This window comes from Falco biarmicus, chromosome Z (genome assembly GCF_023638135.1).
Source record: "Falco biarmicus isolate bFalBia1 chromosome Z, bFalBia1.pri, whole genome shotgun sequence".
Taxonomy (NCBI): domain Eukaryota; kingdom Metazoa; phylum Chordata; class Aves; order Falconiformes; family Falconidae; genus Falco; species Falco biarmicus.
Window position 1 is genome coordinate 1,385,703 of NC_079311.1, and position 22,195 is coordinate 1,407,897.

At 37.2% G+C, this 22,195-nt stretch overlaps 1 protein-coding gene across 2 annotated transcripts in view; it reads left to right on the top strand.

Annotated features, from left to right (window-relative positions):
• RASGRF2 (Ras protein specific guanine nucleotide releasing factor 2) overlaps window positions 1-22,195 on the top strand; it is a 132,029-nt gene that overhangs the window by 57,289 nt on the left and 52,545 nt on the right. Inside the window, exons 8-17 of one of the 2 annotated variants that reach the window (XM_056325294.1) lie at window positions 113-222; window positions 2,166-2,284; window positions 7,278-7,438; window positions 8,398-8,464; window positions 9,310-9,446; window positions 13,138-13,220; window positions 15,268-15,516; window positions 15,830-16,218; window positions 19,404-19,532; window positions 20,803-20,892. In XM_056325294.1, the coding sequence (XP_056181269.1) occupies window positions 113-222; window positions 2,166-2,284; window positions 7,278-7,438; window positions 8,398-8,464; window positions 9,310-9,446; window positions 13,138-13,220; window positions 15,268-15,516; window positions 15,830-16,218; window positions 19,404-19,532; window positions 20,803-20,892 (1,534 nt within the window). The remainder of the gene's footprint in view (window positions 1-112; window positions 223-2,165; window positions 2,285-7,277; window positions 7,439-8,397; window positions 8,465-9,309; window positions 9,447-13,137; window positions 13,221-15,267; window positions 15,517-15,829; window positions 16,219-19,403; window positions 19,533-20,802; window positions 20,893-22,195) is intronic. The other variant, XM_056325295.1, reaches the window with a different exon arrangement.

Consider the following 22,195-nt stretch of genomic DNA (forward strand, 5'->3'; position numbering starts at 1 on the left):
AAAAAAAGCCTATGTTTGCAAAACTTTTTTGACCAAGGTAATATTTAAGAAAAAGCTGTATTGGAATTATTCCTTTAAGGGTTTACTGATTTTATATCTAATTTGTTTTAAGATTCCTAGATATATTATAACACTTCATGAACTTCTGGCTCACACACCACATGAACATGTTGAGCGAAAAAGCCTTGAATTTGCTAAATCTAAACTAGAAGAACTTTCAAGGTAGGATTTTTCTGCCTTATGTTTGATAATAAAAGTTTTGAAATGAAAATATATTTTCTTTATTTTGGTTTCGTTTTGTTCTTTTATATTATTTTAAAGAGAAGGATCAAAACCAAAACAAAGACAGTGAAACAAACCAAAAATACTTCAATCTAATATTTTGGCTCTCTCTCTTTTTTTTTTTTTTTTTCCTCCTTCCCTAACATACATCTAGAAGTGTCTCCTTGTGTTTTGGGTAGGGGAGAATAGGAGTTGCTATAGGAACCACCTACTCTTGAGTTATGAGCAAACCAATTTTCTTTACATAGAGAAATATGTATTTTTTTTCACAGTTTAAAGAAAAAGGGCTTTTCTGATACTCTGTAACAATGGGAATCAGTCAGGGTCCTGAAAAGTACTAAGTTCTCAGTCTGTATTATACTTCATGTGTGTTAATGAAATAACTGATTTTGATATATGCTTCAAATAATGTCAGATAAACAGGACTAAAGATACATTCTGAGAACTGGTCAGCAGTCCCTGTAGAAACCTGCAAAGTGAAGCTCTTCCTTGTCTCAGATGTTCCCCTCTGTCAGCCCAGTAAGAAATTTGGTTGTTCTCCCTGGGAAACACAGTTTTCTTCTGTGAACAAAGAAATGCTGCATAAGCTCCAGGATATAAATCTTGAGTTTCTGGATTGTTCACCAAAGATGTACCTGGAGAATATTCAGCTGTAAAAGAGGAATCACTTTATAGCTTTTGTTAATTGCATGCTTTTGACTGCTCACTTTTCTTTTTCTGTTAAGACGAAGTTGCTACCTTGTGGAAACTACCCTTTAATTTGGAGTTTGTTATTCTTCCCTTTTTGTCCTGCTGTGTCTTGGGACAGAGGCAGCCTTCTGAGTCAGGTCATGTCCCACCTCTCCAAGCTCTAACTTCTTACAGAGTTGGGCAGGCAGTATCTTTTACAGAAATGTCTTGTGTTCAGCTCCTGCAGTGTTCATCAAGTTCTGCTTGGTTCTGAGGCCATCTGAAGCAGAAAGAAGTAACATCTCCTTTCCACTCAAGCAAAGGAGAGAATTTCTCTGGGCAGGGTTATGTGCCTGAGCAGATCAATTAGCTTTGACTTGGCTTTACCTCATGAGTCAGAGTTCATTGCTGATCCAACTAATTCATCACTGAATGTTCAGAACTGGAGTCTGAGACTGATGGATCCTCCTGTGCTTATAAGGCAGGCAGTGCAGACCATAAGTATAAAACTCTGGACTCATTTCCATCCCTTTAAGATAGTTCTGAGGGAAGAGCTTTCAGGGACTGCACTCTGGTCCCAGTTTGGGAAAGTATTATACATTGTGACACCATATAAATTTCTGGATTGGTTTCAGCCTTGAAAAAAATCTGTATTTCTCTGTTTAAGGGGTGGATGCCTATGAAAAAAAGCAGAAGAAAGTAGGTGGTGAGCCGTCAAGGCTGTGGTTGTTATAGGAAGCAAGGGGGAAGTGAACGGTACGTTGAGATGTAAACGGAAGCAGAGCAGGATGGGAGCCCAAGGCCATGGGCAGGGACTCTACAATGTATTGTAACTAATACAGAATTCCGGGGAACACTTCCAGGTTTTGGAAGCCTAGTCCACGAAGGATCAAGAAATAATATTCTATCAGCTGTGAAGGGTTTTTAGCTTGGTGGCGTCTGTCAGATATCTTTAGGAATAGCCTAAGAACAAGTCTGGTGAAATTGGTTCCAGCACTGGAAAAATGAAATTATTTGAAAGGGATGGAAAAAAGGCAATAAACTTCCTCTAGAGTGATAATGTGCTTCATGGGTATATCTGTTTTGTAGCAGGTGGCAAAGGACATCAGCTACCTTCTGTGTCTACACTGTGTAAGTGCAAGTGAAAACAGACGCAACAGGTGCAAGATGCATTTCAGGGGAATTTAAAGTGCATTTTGTATTGTGTCTAACAGGGTGATGCATGATGAAGTGAGTGACACAGAAAACATCCGGAAGAATCTAGCCATAGAGAGAACGATAGTAGAAGGCTGTGATATATTACTAGATACCAGTCAAACTTTTATACGCCAAGGTAAGATATTCATCTTTAAAGCTATCTTCTGTTGTAATCATGAAAAAATTGCGTTAAAACCAGCAGGGTTCATGTTGCCATCACTGGGCAGGTCACTGCACTGGCGGGCACAGCTAACATCCTAAGACTGCTCATGGTCCATGGAGGGTAAGTCACAAAATGTCCTGATGACAAGTAATTTGGGGCTGTAGTTGAAACCTCACTTCTGTGCTGTTTTCTTCAGGAACCGTGAAAAACAGCAGCACATGAATGGTAAAGCACCCATGGGACAGTAATGTACATTCTGCTTGAGCTGTGATCTTCAAAGGGATGGAAATTACCTACAGCTCCACAGGGACCAGGACTGCCTGGTCAGTTAACGTGGCAGTCCCAGCTGATACCAACATTTGGGCAAAAGTGCAGGAGAAGCCTGAAGCTTTGTCAGTGTAAAGTGATTGCTAGGAGAGAAAAGATCTGTCAGTTGTCCCCATTTTTCTGGGTACTTTGGAAACATCTCAAATTGATAGTGCAAGCACAGATATAATACCTGAACATACTCACTTTGCCTCTTGAGAGATGCATTTTTGAGCTTTAGTGGAAGTTCAGAATAGCTATAAAAAACATTTCTGCAAGAAGAGATCATGAAGAAAAGGCATTCTGTTCTGCTGGGAATGTAGGACTACTTGTAATATATAGTGGTTACCAAATGAAGAGGGGAAGAGCCATACTGTGTCCTTTTCTGTCTATTCTTGATGGTTTTGGAAACTCTTTCTATTGAAACAGTTGTAGCAGAGGTGGAATTTGTTGTTAACTTCCACAAAATTGTGTTACAATAACTTCTCCATTTCAAATAAGTGTCACTTTTTAACAGGAACTGGTTGCGGTTCTTGTTTGGTAGGGTTTAGGTTAATGTTAAACCAGCAAATGTGAACATTTCATAATTGAAGCTTATTTTTCTCCTATCTAGATAATAAATTAATTCTGGATCATTTAAAACATGTTAGTGGGTTCGTATACAACTAGTACAGGTCTATAGCATAGGGTAAAAGCTTCTTTATGTCCGAAAAGTGTTAAATGTATTTAGGAAAGGTTAAGAATATAAGTCAGGTGCATCCCTTCATGAGACCTTTTCTAGATAGCCTCAGCAGAATATTTTGCCTTTAATAGAGCCATATACAGAGCTGGTAATTAATAGACTTTGTATACATTTTGAAATCTGTTCTGCGGTGTTTCTGTAGTCATGTGGCCAAGCTATGAAACTTTCTGTAATAAATTCCATGATTGATTGTACAAGTCACTGTTAAATTACTTGATTCTTCAATAAATATCTGCATTTCTTATAACTGAGGTGTTTAAAGCGAATATGGCTTTAGAGAAAAATACAGATGGACTTGTTCCATGCATTTTAATTAAATTTGAGAATTTTTTCCAAGATGATTACAATATTTGGTGTTTATATATTTGTTGGTTTTTTTCCTCTTAAGATTGACTGGTATTATTTGTGCCCAGTGTTTCATCAGTAAAAACTTACTAATTTTCTGTAGGAATTGGTCCGAAAAAGTTTATTGTTGGAGTGTTAGACCCAGGTCGAACCCATAGTTTAAGTAAATTCAATTCAGATTTATTTCTGGGCGTACATTCAAAGGACAGTGGACAAGACTGTATGTCACAGAAGGCTGGATCACAGCCTTTTGGAACATCCACTGCATGTGATTTTGTGTAAGTGCAGAAACCTGAATAGAGCTGAAGTAATGCAGAGCCCATTTTCCGTTCACCTCTTGACAGCAGGGTCACTTTTACAATGATGTCCATCTCTAATTTCAATTAGGCTCCTATTCCGTGTGTCGATCAGTATAGATGGATACAGGAAACCTCAGCTTAAGAAATGAGAGAGGTGCCTTTACCTTTGTTCAGGCTTTTCCCGTGAGGTTAATTACAAGTTGGCCATATGTTACATGCTTCGCTTCTCTAAGAAGAGATTGATTCTGTTGAGTTTTGCAAATTGAGACCATAGGAACTATCTCTGGCAGTGCTTTGCAATGTAAATTGTGGATTCCCCTTCAGGTTTCTTGGGGTCTGCTTTTCTCTGTCTCTTAGATGCAGACTTTATTGTCAGGCATACTATAAGTCATGGCAGACAATTAAGGAACGTTTTCTTTAAGAGTCTAAAGGAAACACAGGGAATCTCAGTTTTCAATCCAACAGTGGCTGATAACCAAGACAGCTGGGCATCTCAAGGCCCTTTAAATGCTTCCAAACACTCTGTCTGATGTTCCTGCCATCAGCTGCTATGAATTTACCTCTGTGGATAGATACGTAACAATTACAAAATCATAGACTAGTAGAAGTTGGAAGAGATTTATGGAAATTCTCTAGTCCAATCAGACCTGCACAAAGCAACATCAGATAGAGCAGATTGCTCTCTACCACGTCCGGTGAGGATTTGGTTGCTTCCAAGGATGGAGGCTTCACAGCCTCTCAGAATGAGCAACCTGTTCCAGTTTGACCATCCTTATGGTAAAATAGAAAGACCTCCAGAACAGAGAAAACCAAACTGAATTTTTAAATCAATCAATAATAATTATTTATCAAGCAATAATAATAATTAATAACCGGAGGCTAAAAAGTATTTTTTTTTAATAGAATCTTTTGTATTTTTTGAATTGAGCAAAGGCTAATAGAGTGACTGTTCTGGCAGTTTGAAGTACTGAAAGTGCTTAGGTCTGTAGCTGGATAAAAATTCCTGAGATGGCGCTGACTGTCCAAACTATACTAACAAATGTTCTAGCATTAGCCTCACTTCCTTCTTGCAACTGTACATTGGCCAATTGTGACCATTTTTTTTCCTTAAGAGGAAAACTGTAGTAAAATGCATGGTGGCCAAATGCCAAATGCCATTAATCGCAAAAGCTTGATGAGAATGCATGAGGTCCTTGTTTGATGAGCCATACAGCACATATAGGAGATGTGTTTCTCCTGTAAATACTGAGTATCAAAGAGAGATAATGCAGTCCCTCTTTTCTGCATTTAAAAAAGCCCTAGTTTATTTTGATTTACCTTATTAAATGATAACATTCCAGCTCCATAGAAGAACACCATTTAACATTCTGTCTATTTTAGCAGCATAGAATATGGTATTCCTGAAAGCATTCTAATGAAAATTAAAAACAAAAACAAAAACAAAAGGCTATCTGTAAAGCTAAATTTGTAAGCATTATCATATTTATAGATACTATTATTCTAAGAAACAAAACATACAGGTTGGATATTGTTACCCTAAATGGTGGAGGAAATTTCAGGATTAAAAAGACACTGAGAATTTTCTGATGAGAAGTTTCTTGGGAGTTGCTTTGTGCACGCTCCTTGGTCCTGCAGTGTGACCTAGGGACAGTCGGTGTAACATGGAAAAGTCACCATTCCAACACATGGGAATGATCTCCTTCCCGTTTTTCACAGCTGAAGCATGTAGGCTGTTTTGTCCAGGGGAAGTGTACAGCAACCAAGAAGTATTTGTGGATGTTGGTCAGAATTTAAGTGAATCTAAAAATGTTGCAGACCTTTGGAAATTAGTTCTAGAGTATAAATTTACTGCACTGTTTTGTTGCAATGACACAAATCACGTTGTACACACTTAGTTTAAATGTGAAACAGCTGTCAGAGAACACTGTTCTGTTGCAGGTTTACTGGTATGTATATTGCTATACCAGACAGTAAAAGTTGTAAATATATTAATAAATTAAGGCTAATTAAATACGTAGAAGAAGCTTAGTGCAGAAAAAAGTATAAAAACAGTAGCTTTCTCAGTTACCTTAATTTCTCTGTTTGTTCGCTTAAGATTTTGTATGCAAACTTGGAACAAGATAATTTTTTTGACAATGTAGAGTAAGTATTATTAATTTAATATTTCATGGATAATTTTCTTGCATTGTGTCAAGAAGCTGCCACTAGTCTGAGCTTTGATATAGCTCTGCTAGTCCAGTATCTTGGTGCTTCTGGAAGAGGCAGGGCAACATCCATCCCCTCATGCTTGTTTTGCTGCTGTTGCTTTCTTTGCATCACCACTGGTGCTTTTTCAGCCTTGCAGTGAGGCGTACCAGGGAGCTAAGTCAGCTGCTGCTTTGCAGCATTAGTTTCCCGCTGGTTTGGATCTATTAGCTAGCTAATGTTGGAGTAAGGCAAGAGCCAGTGTAAGGGTGATAGTAAGGATAGATGTGTGGGAATGAGATTAGGAGGTCTCTTGGCTGCCCTGTCTGGTACCAGTGAGTTGTATCATAAAATCCTTCTCTTTGATACATAGAGGAATTGCACTTCACCACCAAATTTAACTCCAGATCCAAATTCAGAAGTGATACACATGGTGATATCAATCTGGAAAAGTTGGTCAGAGGCTGGTTTTGGAAGAAGCAAAGCTGTCCCCAGTCTGGAGTTCTGCAGAGCACAAATTCAGACTTATGTAAGCAGGTTCAATTTAGTTCAGAAGTGTTTTACTGGTAACACATCTTAGATGAGCTGTGGAGCACTGAAAATTATGCAGTACAAGATAAGAAGAAGAAGTATGCTTCATTTCCATCTCTCTTGCACATAGGCACACACATATACACAAACTCTTTTCCTTCAAAACCTGTTTTTTTCATGCTCTTGCCTTTTTGGCTTCTAAGTATATTTGGCAAGTCTAGCCGCTGTCAAAAGTGCAGTGTGCTGTTCAGGTTCATCTTCTGATCAGTGTACTATTAGTGTGTTTAAACTGCATAAGAATTTGCCCAAGATCTAATCCTGCTGTGTACGTAAGCATTAGTCTAGACTGTACTTGTTTGAGTCTATCATAAAAAACCAAAGTGAACTTGTGCAACAAAAAGATGTTTGAGTTGTGCTTAAAACAGATGCTGATGTATACTGATACTTACTAGAGTGAAAAGTTGCATTAATTAATAAGATAATATTCGATGCATTAACGCTTTAAACACTGCCTACTAAATATTACTGTAGTACAGTAAATTTGCATCTTTATTATCAGGTTCCCTTATTCAAGTCCCTTCAGTTGAGAGGGGAAAACTTAGCAAAGTTCGTCTGGGATCATTATCTTTGAAGAAGGAAGGAGAAAGGCAGTGCTTCTTATTTACAAAACATTTTTTAATTTGTACGAGAAGTTCAGGAGGAAAACTGCATCTTCTCAAGGTACAGACTTTACATTGTAACTCAATTTACAAAATGAGAACAGCTTCAGTGATACTATTTTATGGCTTTAACCTGAGATGTGCATGTGTTGCTATAAACAGAAGTGAGGTGATGCACAGTAGTTAACTGCTTTGTCTTCTCATTGCATGTAATAGAATTCAGCCAAAGTTCTTACTAACTACAATTTTTTTCCTAGAACCATGTAATTCTAATAGGCTGGGGGTCAGAAAGAGCACATCTGCGTGTATGTTTGTATAAGCTAGCACTGAATGTAAGTCAGTTTTCAATGCATAAATCAGCCAGTACCACCCTGTGGAATTATCAAAGAATTTTTTCTAGAGCTTTAATAAAATTTATTTTTAAAATCAATTCTCTTTTCCTGAACAGCACATTCTCTTAAACTGAAAGCTGTTCTAAGAACACTCTTGTTATATTTGCTGAGAATTAGGCTTTTGTAATGTTGGCTTATGAGTTGACAGGATGGATTATGTTGAATAGAACTTTAACTTGGCAAAGACATTTCTGACTGGTTATGTGCTTTCTCACTTTGCACCCCTTAAACAGTTCAAGTATTTTGCAAAGTAAATAGAGTATAACTGAACCTTTAAAAAAAAAATCTTGTATGTATTTGATTTAAATTCAGGAGAGGATGAAATTCTAGTTACCTTTTTTGAAACTTGTGAACAAGTCTGTATGTGGGATAAATTATAGTGTGGTAAAACTGAAAGAAATTTTTTACATTTGAGTATATTATTGATGTTGGATTAAGCAAAACTTTATATTTCATCTATCTGAGTTTAGTTCTTAGGCAAAATATGCATCATAGAATTGATGAATCTTCCTCAGAGCTCTGAGTAAGGTGAAATCTTAGACTAAGGTATATCAAATTTTAAAGATAACTGTATTGACAAATGTGAACAAATGTCAAAATTTGTGAAAAATGTACTTTGTTTTCATAGACAGGTGGCGTTCTGTCTTTAATAGAGTGCACACTGATCGAGGAGACAGACACGAGTGATGATGATTGTAAGTTAAATTCAGCTGTTTGCAGTAATTGCAGTTTCTAGTTTCTTAAAATTGGTACCCTTTGTTTACTTTTCATAAGAGCGAATTGGTATGTTCTCCACTTTCATGAAACCAGAGGAACACAGTGTTAAACTGATAAAGTAGAATGGGTGTTTTAATAATGGGCATGGTGGCTTGGCTAAGGGTTTGTTGTTACGTTCTTGCTCTTGACAGCCCACATAGGATTTTCAAGTACACTGGCCGAAGGAATGTGACGAATTATTTGCTGACTTTTGTATACAACTTTACCCAGAGGATCTCAGAAAGAAAAAAATATGCCTTAAAAGAAGAAGCAGATAATTGCATTTCTTAAATACACAGGGGTTGAGAGAGTTGGCGGAATTAGTGGAAAGTTTTTCTTTTGGACTCCTTACAAATCTCGATGGCAAGCTTGTTCAAATGAAATAACAAAACACAGTCCCAAGCTGATTTTATTATTACTCATTTTGGCTTCCTTCCTGCAGTTCTAGGCAAGTTTTACAATGGAATTGTGGAAGTAGTTTCATTCATTTCAGTGATACTTCTAGTATGCTGAGAGTGTATCAGTGAGAGTGTTAGAATGACTTCAGCCGTATTCGGTATCTTTAAAACCAATGTGTAGCAACTCCCAATATTGCATGTTTGCAACTGTTTTTCTGTCTGGTGTATATGAAAAACAAAAGGAGCTTTGGATCCCCAATTGGATTAGCTTTTTGTCAGAGAGATATTTTAAAGTAACTACCGTTTTAAATCAAACCACTAATTTCTTTGTCTTATAGTTTGAAGTCTCACATTTTGACTTTTTCTCCCCTGCTCTGGCTATAAAGCAAAAGGTTCTGGACAAGTGTTTGGACACCTTGATTTCAAGCTTGTAGTTGAACCTACGGACGCTCCTCCTTTTACTGTTGTCCTTTTAGCCCCATCACGACAGGAGAAGGCTGCATGGACAAGTGATATAAGTCAGGTAGCTTAATGCATTCTTTACCTTGTATGGAGATCTTAGTTTATTTTGTACTTCTGAAAACTAATTCGAGAGGATTGTTGATTTCTTGAGGGCTGAGGTGCTGTAATACATATGAAAACCCCTTAGTGTTACCTGCTTTCCTCAAAATTCCGACTTTACATTTGAGTCATCGGTGAAATGTGTTTCTCAGTGAGAGAGATGGATATGTAATACAAAATTGTCAGTTCACAAACGTAATACTAATGGTAGTAATTTTTATATCTAAGGAGAGCCCGTCCAGATATGTATTTTGATTTGAGAAGGATAGTACTTGCTTGTTCATAACTTAAACAATGAGAGCCCTGAATGTGAAAATGATAATCTACCACTTCAATAATCATAACCCATGCAGTGAGAAAATAAGATCACCAAAAAGAGTACTAACAAACTATTACATATAATTACTAAGCATTCTGACAGTGTGCAGGAACTGTCTTTATTGTGAATGAATAAAAATGGGGGTTTAAAATACTTTAATGTCAGGGATAAAAAAAAAAGAAAATTGGTGCTTTTGGCTGAAGTCTTAATAGACAAACTTTTATTGGAATCTCTGGGGAACAAAATTAAATGCATTATGAAAAATCTGAACTTTCAACTAATCAGATCTGAATTAAAGCTCTTGCGTTTTGTTTATGTGTGCAACTAGCAAGTACATAGGTATCTCATAGTTCTGAATTTGAGTGCTATCCTCTATTAATGTCAAGAGAAATAGTTGATTAGACAAATATCACTGTGGAATTTTGATAGATTTCTAAAGATGCTGCCATTGCTGGCAACATCTCCAGATGAATTATCTTATAATGAGTAGAAATTGTTTACAAATAAGTATTCTGAGTTACTTTCTTCTGGACTAACTTTTTCAAAGGACAAAAATACAAAGATAAAAATCTCAGAATATGATGCAGCTTAGCGCGTACAGACAGATCTGGTTGGAGAAGTTTTTACAAAATGGATTTTCAGTAAATTATGTTCCATTGCTACGCAGAAGCATTGGAATTATTTTCCTGGGGAAGAAAGACTGTTTTAAGAGCTGCCCAGGAACATGGGACACCCAGGGATAAGTCCATTCTTAGCCTAAACAGTAATAAATTTAAATGAGGTCATCTGCAGCCCATGTAGACTAGAGATCACAGTTCGGGTCTGCCGTCAAAGGTCAGCTCTTCTCCAAACCACTGCAGCTCCAAACAATGCTACTGTGGTGTTCAGGGAAGAGCTGGAAAGCTCCACAGCTGACTTGAAAGCTGCGTGTCTAGAAAACTTGGAAGTGTCTTAGCAAGGTGGATGGTAAGCACGACTAGCTGCATACAGCTGAGAGAGCAAAGGGTTGGCCAGACTGCCAGGGAAACGGAAGGGTTTCTCCCTTGATTCCTCTTTGAGGAAGGGGAGATTGCCCAGCTTTTGAAGACAGGGGTATTCTGAAGAGATACAGGGCTGACAATTAACAGGAGCTTATAAGTAAAAGCCTGAGAAAATGGAGAACTGTTAGCATTGTGAGGCTGGAAAAGCTTCTTCAGCCTTAGAAAGGCAGGGAAGCAAGAGAAGCTGAGGGGCTAAGCAGCAGCATAAAGAAAAAAAGGAGTAAGAAGGGGCACAAGATGTGCAGACTGAAGAGACATTTGGGGCACAAATGGGTACCACTGTTTACAAATAGCAATCAAGTTGGTTGACTTAGTGTTTATATTGCTTCTGGAGAGCAAGGAAGAGGAAAGTTAACGCCTGACACCAGTCTTCTGCTGGAGAAAGAAAACCTGGGGTGAATATTTGGATAATCCATGAGAACAATTGAGCCCACTGGTCTCTTGAAAACCAAATTGTGTTTCTGACTGAACCCTTTGCCAGCAGAAACGTTGCCATAAAAAATTACTGAATTGCCTGCCCAGAAGGATTTTTTGGTTTTAACCCTGTCTATAACCCTCAAGGAGAACATAGGAACTATGCTAGCAAAAAGGGCATACAAAACGTATTTTTAAGTAAATGGTATTTTCCTGTGCTTACAAGTTAAAAAAAGTATACATGTAATTGCTGTTCAGTCACAGCACTTGTCTTGGTGTCCAGAATTCTGCATCTTATTAAATTATATATGCATCAGACATAAAAATCATATTTATGTATCTTTTCCTAGTAAGGCTTCTTGAATTTATGTTTCTTTTCATGCAAACCATACAATTCTCATGAAAAGTGCATGGGTTTTGTTGATGCTGAAGAAGCCTTCCCTATTCCAGGTTGAGCTTGTTGTCCATCGACCCTAGATCCCCATTACACTCATTCTTTAGCTAAAATAATAGTGTCTGTCAGGGAAGTGATAAATGCCAGGCGTATGCAGGCTGGGGATAACGGTGCTGAATTACCTTGGGCAGTTTCATGACTGGTGCCAAGGGCTTCTTTACAACATTTAAAGTTCACATGGGAGAAATGATGTTTTTATTAGATGTGTTTTTCTCATTGCTTTTAGGTAAAAATTTGATACAACATAATGTGAAATGAGCTGCACCTTTCAAATAATCTTAAATACCTGAATTTAAAACCACATATAGCTACACAGATAACATTTTAAATGTATAGCTATATAGATATATTTTAAACCCGAAGAGGCCTCTGATTGTATTGTTTGACCGATCTAACATAGATTATTATTTCGCTGTGAGATGTTCCAAAGCCAGCAGACTCTGTTTATGTATGTTTTTTGGAAGCTCTTTTTATTGCTGTAAAGAAATGGTGAGTTTTTTTAAAAAATACATATGTAGGGTACTTGATAACTAGAACTAGAAAATATTATAAAGACAAGAGTCCTGCGGTATTAGGCAGAAGGTACTTGTTGCAGAGTGTATAAGCCCGGTTCACTGGCAGGCTCTCTGCTGACTTCAAGAGCAAGGCTTGTGGTGCTGTGTTAACTACATGAAAATACAAACCAGAAAATAATGGTGTATCAGCACTGAGCTGCTTTGAGGCTTGAAGAACGGCTTGTGTGCCCCTAGTCTGTAGGCTTCTACTGGCCACAGGACAGCCTGTAGTTTGTAAAGCAGTATGTGTTGCAGCTGTGACCCAGAAGTGTCTTTCCAGCTCCTGAAGCCCAAAACATTTATACAGGATTTCTCAAAGGAGTCCTTGGACAGTATCCTCATTGCTATATTTCGCAGCAGTAGCACCACTGGAATTTGTTTTTATGAGTGTGTCTCTAGAAGCTGTTTATATTTCTCTTTGGTCTTCTTGCACAATGTAAAAGTTAAGGTATTAGTGTATCCATTTGTGTATAAAGTATTCTAACTTTCTTCTGGTATTGGTTTTTCAAGCTTAACACTCCCTCAGGAAATGTGAGACATTATTTTTGTTCAGTTTTGAAGGAACTCCAAAGGAAGTTTTACTGCTAACTCAAAATACTTAATCATTTGGAAACAAGGACACTGAGCTGTATACCCGGAGTGTGCTGGTGAAGGTGCATGGACTTGCAGATGTGCAAATCAAAGGCAGAAGACTAGAGAAGCAAGTCCACCATGTCTTGCATGTCTGTTTTTAGTTTATGAAAACACTTTGTAACCATCAATCCATAACCTGTAAAAGCTATGCTTTAACCTTACAGAAAAATGTGAAGTGTGAAAGTAATCCCCTTACCCTGTGTTTTGATTTTAACAGTTTTCAATGTTCGTTTTCACAGTGCATTGATAACATAAGGTGCAATGGTTTAATGACCATAGTGTTTGAAGAAAATTCTAAAGTCACAGTGCCACATATGATCAAGTAAGTGCAGCACTTTTTTCCCCAGTGAACAAAATAATTTGTTGGGGTTTTTTAGTAGACAACACAAAAGAAAATATGTGTTTGGAAAATAAAACCTTTTAAGTTATTTTTTTCATCATTTTTGTGGAAGGGAGTTAATCCTATCCCCAAATATATTTTTTCAAATCCCTTTCTTGAAATGGTAGGGATGACTCAAAGTGGTAAACCCAATTCACAGTAGTAGACTACATAAGATCAAAGCTCAGATTTTTCTATTATTTGTGAAGTTGCATTCAGTTACACTTCAGATGAGTAATTTTATTCTCTGATAGCTTTTCTATGTCATACCATCCATAATTTTATTGAATATATTTTAAAATGTCTTCAAAATTTAGATTACTGCAGACAGGTTTCATTTTCCAAGGTATTTTTCATATTAGTCGAAATTTTTCTTCTCTTTGTTTCTCTTATTTTTAAGAAAAAAATATTTTTTCTCATAATTTTAACTCATCACATTAAGGTAGCAACATTATTCATAAACCTGCTTCCTTCAGCCTTGGATTCTTTAATTCATTTATTGTAAGAAGTGTTTTTTATTCATAGACAGCAATTTTCTGTACATGATTCCAAGTTTTTAACACTGTTTTACCTCTTGGACCCTCTACAGGTCTGTATTTACATGAGTTTTACACTATTATCTAATATAAATACTAAAGAATAGAACAATAGGGATAGAAATCTCAGTGTTTTCTTGCTTACTGTTATCTGTCATTAGGCTATTTCTCTGATTTTGATGTACTCTGTACATGAAAATTTCTCAAATGCCTCTTCTGCAGTTGTTGCGTCTCCTCTCTTTGTATATATTTAGAAATGAAAGGGAGATAACATCGCTGAGTACACTGTTAGTGCATGTACCTTTGATCCCTGTAAAGAAGGCATTTTATTGTCTTCAGTTTCATTCCAGGAACACTCCAGTGTGTAAAGACTTGTTACCTCCTGAATGTTAAAAACACATTAATCTGTTTTCAGATTGTAGAGTACAGCAAGGTCTTAATCCCAACGTCAGGAGAAAGGAATCTTAATTCTAAAAACCATATGGGATCTCAACCACAGACACAAATTTGGTGTTCTCTTTCTGAGAGTCTGCTCATCTGATTTTTAGCACATATTGACTTTTAGAGTCAGATGTCTTTGGATGAAATAAAAACAGTTTGTCATTTTATGAGGACCCAACTTAACAAAGAATTTTCTTGTTGTTTCTTTTATGTAATGCAGAAGTGTGTGGAATATCTTGATGCTGTATTCTAAGAAAATCCAATCATGTTTAATGAAAACATCAGGAAGCATAGAAGGATGCTTTACTTAGTAACTGTCCTCTTTTCTTACAAACTAAGCCTTCAACTAGATAAAATTAAGCAAAACTGAATTCGGAAAAAAACCATCATGAGTAGTGTTATGTAAATGATTGATTTTTGTTTTGATGTCCAAACAAAAGTTCACTGAAACAAATCCTCTCCATGGTTTCTGCTTTGAAATTTTAGATGTTTCATGCTGTCTCCTTTTCCTTTTTCAAATGAAAAGTAATTCTTGGAGCCTGAGTGCATGTGTTATCTTGCAGGTGGGCCTTAAGTTTACCTAAAGTTGTTAATTTTGCTGTCTTTTTGCTAGAGTCCATTAGTTTATTCTGTATATCAGCAGAATAGATGCCAAGCAGTCCACTATTATTCTATAGGAAGCTTCTAGTAATGTTGGACTGCAGGCCACAATAGCCTGAAGGAGGTAAGAAGGGACAATTGTGCCTCTTGTTCCATTTAAGAAATTTAAGCATCATTAATAGTTTCATAGACTTTGAAATGTAGATTAGTCATTTGCCTCAGTTATGGCATAAAATATAACTGAATAGAAGCCAGTATCACCACAGATTAAGAGCTTTCTTGTTTTGATGAAATACAAGAATGCATATATATTTGCTGCTTTGATGTTGACGGGAGCAGCTAAAGTGATACTACTACTGTACCATAATCACTCTTTCTTTTTGGTAAAATTTCTACATTTGACTTTTTTATAGATCCGATGCTCGTCTTCATAGAGATGACATCGATATCTGCTTCAGCAAAACACTTAATTCCTGCAAAGTACCCCAGATCCGTTATGCAAGTGTTGAGCGCCTTTTGGAGCGGCTGACAGACTTGCGATTTCTAAGTATTGATTTCCTGAATACTTTCCTACATACTTACCGCATATTTACTACTGCAGCTGTGGTACTGGAAAAACTTTCAGACATATACAGACGGCCCTTCACTTCCATTCCTGTCAGGTGAGCTCTGGGGTTTTTCCCTTCCATCACGGGTTTCTTATGGAATTACTATGGTGTCATTTGTTGTTAGGGTTTTTACCATGATTTTCTGTTATATAAATAATCTAAGAAGAAAGTTCTTCCTTCGTAAATAGGACGTAAGTTTTTAGGTAAGTCTATCTCGGCTTTCTGCCCAGGTTTTGATGACTAAGCATCATACAGATTTTGCAGTGACATGCAGATTTGCACAAAATATGTTAGTAAGCATTTTCACTTAAATCTGTTCAGCGTTTGTTATCGTCTGTTGCCTTTTTTTTTTTTTCCTTACTCTCAGGTCTTTGGAGTTATTCTTTGCCACCAGTCAGAACAACAGAGGAGAGTACCTGGCTGATGGGAAGTCACCGCATCTCTGTCGCAAGTTTTCTTCTCCTCCTCCGTTGCCACTCTCCAGAACTTCCTCACCTGTCAGAACCCGAAAACTGTCATTGACCTCACCACTGAATTCAAGGATTGGTGCCCTTGACCTGTCTGCTTCATCTGTGGCAAGCAGTCCTACCTCGACCTACAGCCCAGCCACCTCCCCACCACCAACGGGTAGCAAAGTACCCCTGGACCTTAGCAAAGGGCTGTCCTCACCTGAGCAAAGCCCTGGCTCCGTAGAGGACAGCTTGGAGAACCCTCGTGTTGACCTCTGCAACAAGCTGAGGAGAAGCATTCGAAGAGGTATTATATACCCACAAAATACTGAATGTTACTTTTGAGAAATAGGGTAGCCTCTAAGGTAGGCTTGGCTTTTATCACTTTACCACTGAGAAGTTCTTTCTCATGCCTTTTTTTTACTCCTGATCACCCTAAGTTGTGGTGTGAAACCAACTACCCTGTTTTCTCTTTCTTCTCTAGTAGAAGCTGCACTGTGTCGTCCGTTTCCACCACTTTGTGGCTTCTCTGTAGGAAAAGCAGTATGGCAGAATAGCCTTCTCTGTTGTGGTTCCTGAGGTGAAAGGTTTTCAAGTTGTACCATACTACAGGGAGTAAAGTATGAAGTTAGTAAGAAATAGGGGTATGAAGACCTAACAGCTTTAACTTGTTTACGTAACAGGGCTAGATTTTCTAGGAAGGTTTCATCACTAATCCAAACAAATAATTTATGTGATACACTTGGTACATTGGTGACATTCATGCCACCTGGTTGTTATGTGTCCAGAAGTTAAATTTCTAAAACAGATTAATGTGCAAATGCCTGTTTTCCTCTAGGGTTTGTGTAAGGCACCTTGGAATAGGTACTGCTTCCAGTGTGCTAAAGTTTGTTGATGCAGACTTCAATGTAGGCATCTAGAATGGGATCGTTGTACTTACAGATAGCAAAGCAAGAAAAGTAGCTCTAATCCCATAGGATGCATAAGTGCAGGCTTATTTCTCATTGCTGTTTGGGGATGGAGGGATGGTGTTCTGAATTGGAATAGAAGCATATAGTAATTTTTTGTGTTGTTGTTACATTAAACAGAAAATGAGGAAATAAAAAAAATGCTATTTTATTCCTAAAATTCATGTTTAGAAATGGTCTTACATGACCTGGCTTACAGTCTGAGGAATTTGAGCTGTAGGTCTGAAGAAAATGTTGCACAATTTTACTTGCAAGTACTGTAACAATGAAAATTGATATAGCCCAAGAGGAAAGAAGGAAAAGATTACCAAACATATACTAAGAAAAATATGATTGAAGCATTAGGTCTGCTGCTTACTGATGAATTGAATTAAGTGGCCTGGTAAGAAATTTGATGTTGTATTACGCAGAGGAATTGTTTGAATGTGGTCTACTGTTTAAGAAAAAATCTTTGTAACAGGCAGGTTAGCCACGTTACATTATAGGAGTCTATACTTGCCCATGCTTTATGCTTTCATAAAATGCCTGTTGGCTTACACTTAATCATTGTATTTCTGTATGCTGGATGTTTTCAAATTAATAGCATAACAGATTATTTGTATGTAGAAAATACAGTATTTACTGTGTAGAGTTGGGCAAATTCTTCTTGTGCACTACTGTAACCACATTTAAATCAATGTAATAGCACAGCACATCCCAAAATACAGGCCGTGCATTAAAATTAATTGTATACAGGCAACTGCAGTCTTGGGTGTAACTTTTTTGCTCTACAGCGTAAAGTAAACCAGTAATGAGTAGGTTATTCTGGACTAGTATTAGCACTAGGCATTGTTGCAGAGGTATTCTGATTTTGCATTCTAGTCTGTCAAAACTGGAGGTGTCATCTGGGCAGCATGAGGAACATTTGCAAAAGGCAAGAGCCTCATATAAATGCTATATTGCTGTCTGTACAGTGTCTCCAGTCCCTTTGGGGATCTCCTGCTGAACAGTTTGCACTCAGGTTGGAGGAATTTGCAGCTAGATAGCTCTGTATTGCAGGGGTATGTCCTTTTGTCACCCAGCTGCATGTAGCATGTTGAGGAAGAGGAGCAGGTTTAAAAAGAAATGTACGAGGAGAACGGAAATGTGTAGTAGGAGAACTACACAATGCTAATCTGCATGTTTCCTATGATACATAGTGAGTTTCTAGGTTTGGAGGCCAGTACTGCTTAATTAGGAGCCACCACTCCATCATAGGTAATACTGTTGCTCTAGTACTGCTGGATTTCCAAGAAAACAGCTATGTCTTTGTCTAAATCAAATGTAACTGTACAAATCCTGTTCCACAGGACATATTGCTATGGTGATGGTTGCTCTCCTTGAATGTTGTCCATTTACGTCCTGGAATTTCCACCTTCTTTGCCTACTTCCAAAGTTATTGTTCGCTTTCAAAGTTTCTGTTTTCCAAAGTTTTTCTTTACATATGTTTTATACGTTCAATGCTTATGCTGCAGGTGCAGTTGTTGTTCATATCAAATGTAGGATATATTTTATGAGCTTGTTTTCCCTCATTTCAGAAATAGTATTTCTACCATTTATTTTTTATTCTTCTGGTAGGAGAACACCTCCATGGAGTAATCTTCTCTCCAGTGCTGTTGGGCCATTTCATGGGGCAGTTTTTGATTAGATGTAGTTTATCTATTTTGAGAATAATCAAAAGGATTGTTTTCCCTAGCTCATATAAAACCTGTGAGTTCAAGTATCTGTATTACATATGCATTTCTCTGCATATTCTGCTGACTTAAAGTGCAGTCTTATCCAAGTTATTTTTAAAACTGACAGCTTGGCTGGTTTTCACCAAGTTCTTTGTTTATGAGCTTTTGTATGTTTATGTCATTGCTACAAAACTTTCCCAGACCTTTAACTCCATCCAGAGGAAAATCATTGCTGGGTCTTCTTAATGCAAAAGTTTCATGGAAAGATCCAGAAGCAATGCTGTCTAAAACAACTACAAGCCACAGATTAAATATAAACAACTTTGTGTTAAATGGTATTTAGAGGTATTAGGTTGGTATTGAAACACTGGTATTAAGTGCTATTAATTAATGGCCATTTTTCAAACAATTAACTTTCAGTGAAGCCCCCTTTCATGTACAGATTCTTTTTTATTAATGCAGTACAGCTCAGATTGTTCAAAGCCAATAATTTGCAAATTTTTTATGTTTTGATGGTTTGATGTCTGTAAGCTGGGAGTCCTGAATCACACATATACTCTATAATGTCTGCAGAGGGACTCATACCAAAAACAAACCAATGACTACACTTGGTGCTTTAAAAAAAACGTATCTTAAAGACCCGTAGTTCTCTATGGCCTCTTGATATTTTTAAAGAACATTTATACTTTATAAATACATTCATAAGAAAAATATTGGTACATTAATTAACAGAGGTTGTTACATATTAATTTAAAATATATAATATACTTTATAAAGAGTTGTAAATTACGCATGATCATACCAGTATTAATATATATTCTCTTTTGAAGCAGCAGTTCTAGAATCTGTGTCAGTGGACCGGACAATTCCTGAAAGCACTTCAGCAGTGGATACCACAGAGCTTTCCCCATGCAGATCCCCTTCAACACCACGTCATCTCCGCTATCGCCAACCAGGAGGTAAGAACCTGATGTTTCTTGACTCTATCAGTCACTTTAAAGAGGTTAAATGCTGTAGCTGTAATCTTTGCAGGATACTAGAAAAGAATTAACGCTTGAATAATGTCAGGTATTAAAAAACCCCAGCCTGTTACAATGTGAATTACGCTGGTTAATTTATATAGTAATAACAAGAAACTTGGAAGTGTATCGGGACGTTGGTGTGAAGAAGTGTTCTTACATACCTTGAGCAGGATGTGCCCAAATTCAAGACTAATATTAAATCAGTCATATTCTCACAAAACTCTCAAGACCTTGACAGATTTTTTTGTGGCTACCAAGGGGACGTATTTTGGGCACCATACATACATACGCAAGACCCGTTATTGTCAATGGGGAGTGACTGTGTCTGTTTCTTTGTATAACACTGAACATTTACAGATGGTGTCACATTATTCACTTGAAAATCTGAATAAACTGCTCAGTTGAAGAGGAAAAGTGAGAGCTGGAGCTCCTCATATAGCTCTCACATGGCTCTTTGAAGTCATTAGCTGAGCTGTGAGCTATGTCCGTGAACACTGAAAATGCTGCCATCTCATGCAAACCAGATTTCTAGGCACTTATTTCATGCCTGGGATTAAAACAACAAAAACAGACCAGAGTCTTCTTGACCGTTAATAAGTTGCTGAGACACTTTAATTTTAACCAATAGTAATCTTCTGTTATTGGGCATGTTTATGGTGAGATGGCAAGATTTGGGAGTTGGAAACTGGAGGGAACAGTGCCATACTATCTGAGTACTAGTCAGAAACAATGTTCTCAGACTCCCTGTAGAGAAAATTTGATAAATTTTGCCAAACTGCACTCATCCTAGGCAGTGACCTGGGAAAACATGTGAATCTAGTTATCAGAAGTTGGTTAACATGCTTAGTTCTGTAACATGATTTTTTATTTAGGTTAATTTTCTGCCATTTTTGGGGGTTTTTTTTGGGTTTTTTTTTTTCTTTTTCTCTTTGATTACTGCTTGTTCCTTACCTTGACAATGTCATAGAAAAATTTTTTCCATAGCAACATTAATTATGCTGACCTGGAAACAACGTAAATCATGAATATGATTATGATGTTTTTGTTTCTTTTAATATAAAGTCCTCTGGCAATGAAAACATAAAATGTTCACAAAGTATAAACATTAGTGAGTATTTTAAGTACTATTGAAGTATTATTGTTGCTTAACTTGAAAAACACAAGTATGTAGAAGTTGTTAACTTTTATCTGTCTGTTCCCTTCACAGTACAAACTGCTGACAACAGCCACTGTTCAGTTTCTCCTGCTTCTGCTTTTGCTATTGCTACAGCTGCAGCAGGGCATGGGAGTCCACCAGGTGAGAAAAATGTGCCATATGAAATAGAAGTAACAATAACATATCTAGGTCTCAGAAGGCGAATATTTCGTAAGAAATCTGAGTCCTAACTAGCCTCTGTTTTTTTACTTTAATCGGCTGGTGTTTTGAGTCTGAGATCCTGCCCCTTGCGCGGACATTGCAGTACAGCATTCATAGATAATTGGAGCCTTGGCTCCTAGTTATGTGGTTATTATGAAAATATTTTTAATGCAGCACATTTAATTAATGGTGAAACTGACCCATAAGAATGACTAAAACAGCTTAAGACAGGCCATTCAGGTACGTCCACCCTGTTGCATTTTCCACTGTGGCAGTCTGGAAGTTTTGGCCGATGAAGCAATTTATGTCCCGAAAGAGTCAAATAATCTTTTAGGCAGTTTATATACCATCCTGTCCTGGGGAGTTGCCAGCAACCATCACCATGTGTACTTGAAAGAAGGAAAGGATGAGAATGCGTTCAGAAATATCTTCTAGAACAAAACATGAATCCTAACAGATGAAGACTGCATACTGTACTACATAACCTTCAAGAAACTCATATGAGCTCTGTGCCTTTGTTTTGTGTCCTCTTAAGTTGATTGCCAAACTGTTCAGTGAGATTTTGAACTGTCATGGTATAAACCAATGATAGTTTTTCCTCTGACTTAAATCAGAATTATCTGCTCATCATCTATTGGTTGAATTCTTGTATTCTGTCCTTAATGTTAACCTGAAAGATCAATATGTAACACATATGTAATCTGCTAAACAACTAGATATCATCTTCCTTTTTTTGTATTTTGTTGGGGGTTTTTTTTGTATTCACTTACAATTTAAGATTTTATTTTGAAAATTGAGCTTTTTTATGTCCAAGGTTGGTATACATAAAAGCAGTGGTACTCAGCTAAATTACTGCAAGTGTGGACTATATATTCCTTGGAAAACAGCAATGTTGTCTACTGACTGGAGGTGCAACTTAAAATATTTCATTTAAGTTTAGAATTTGCTTGCTGTCTTGCTGTGTACCCTTTGCCGTATTAATATCTTCCACGAACTGAGTCCTGTCCGAGATCATGTTACAAATTAAAATCAACTTTTTTAAAGTCCACAAAATCACTTTCACTTTGCATTGACACTCAAACCCCACAGTTCCATAGTTCTGCATAGTCCAACTGTAAATTAACCCCTGCCTTTTTTCCATTGTAACTGTTGGAATGTCAAGAAACTGCTTTGAAGACCCTAGTCTCAAAATCAGTCATGAAATTCTATGCAAGTCAGTACTTCATCACCAGTGAGTTCAGTG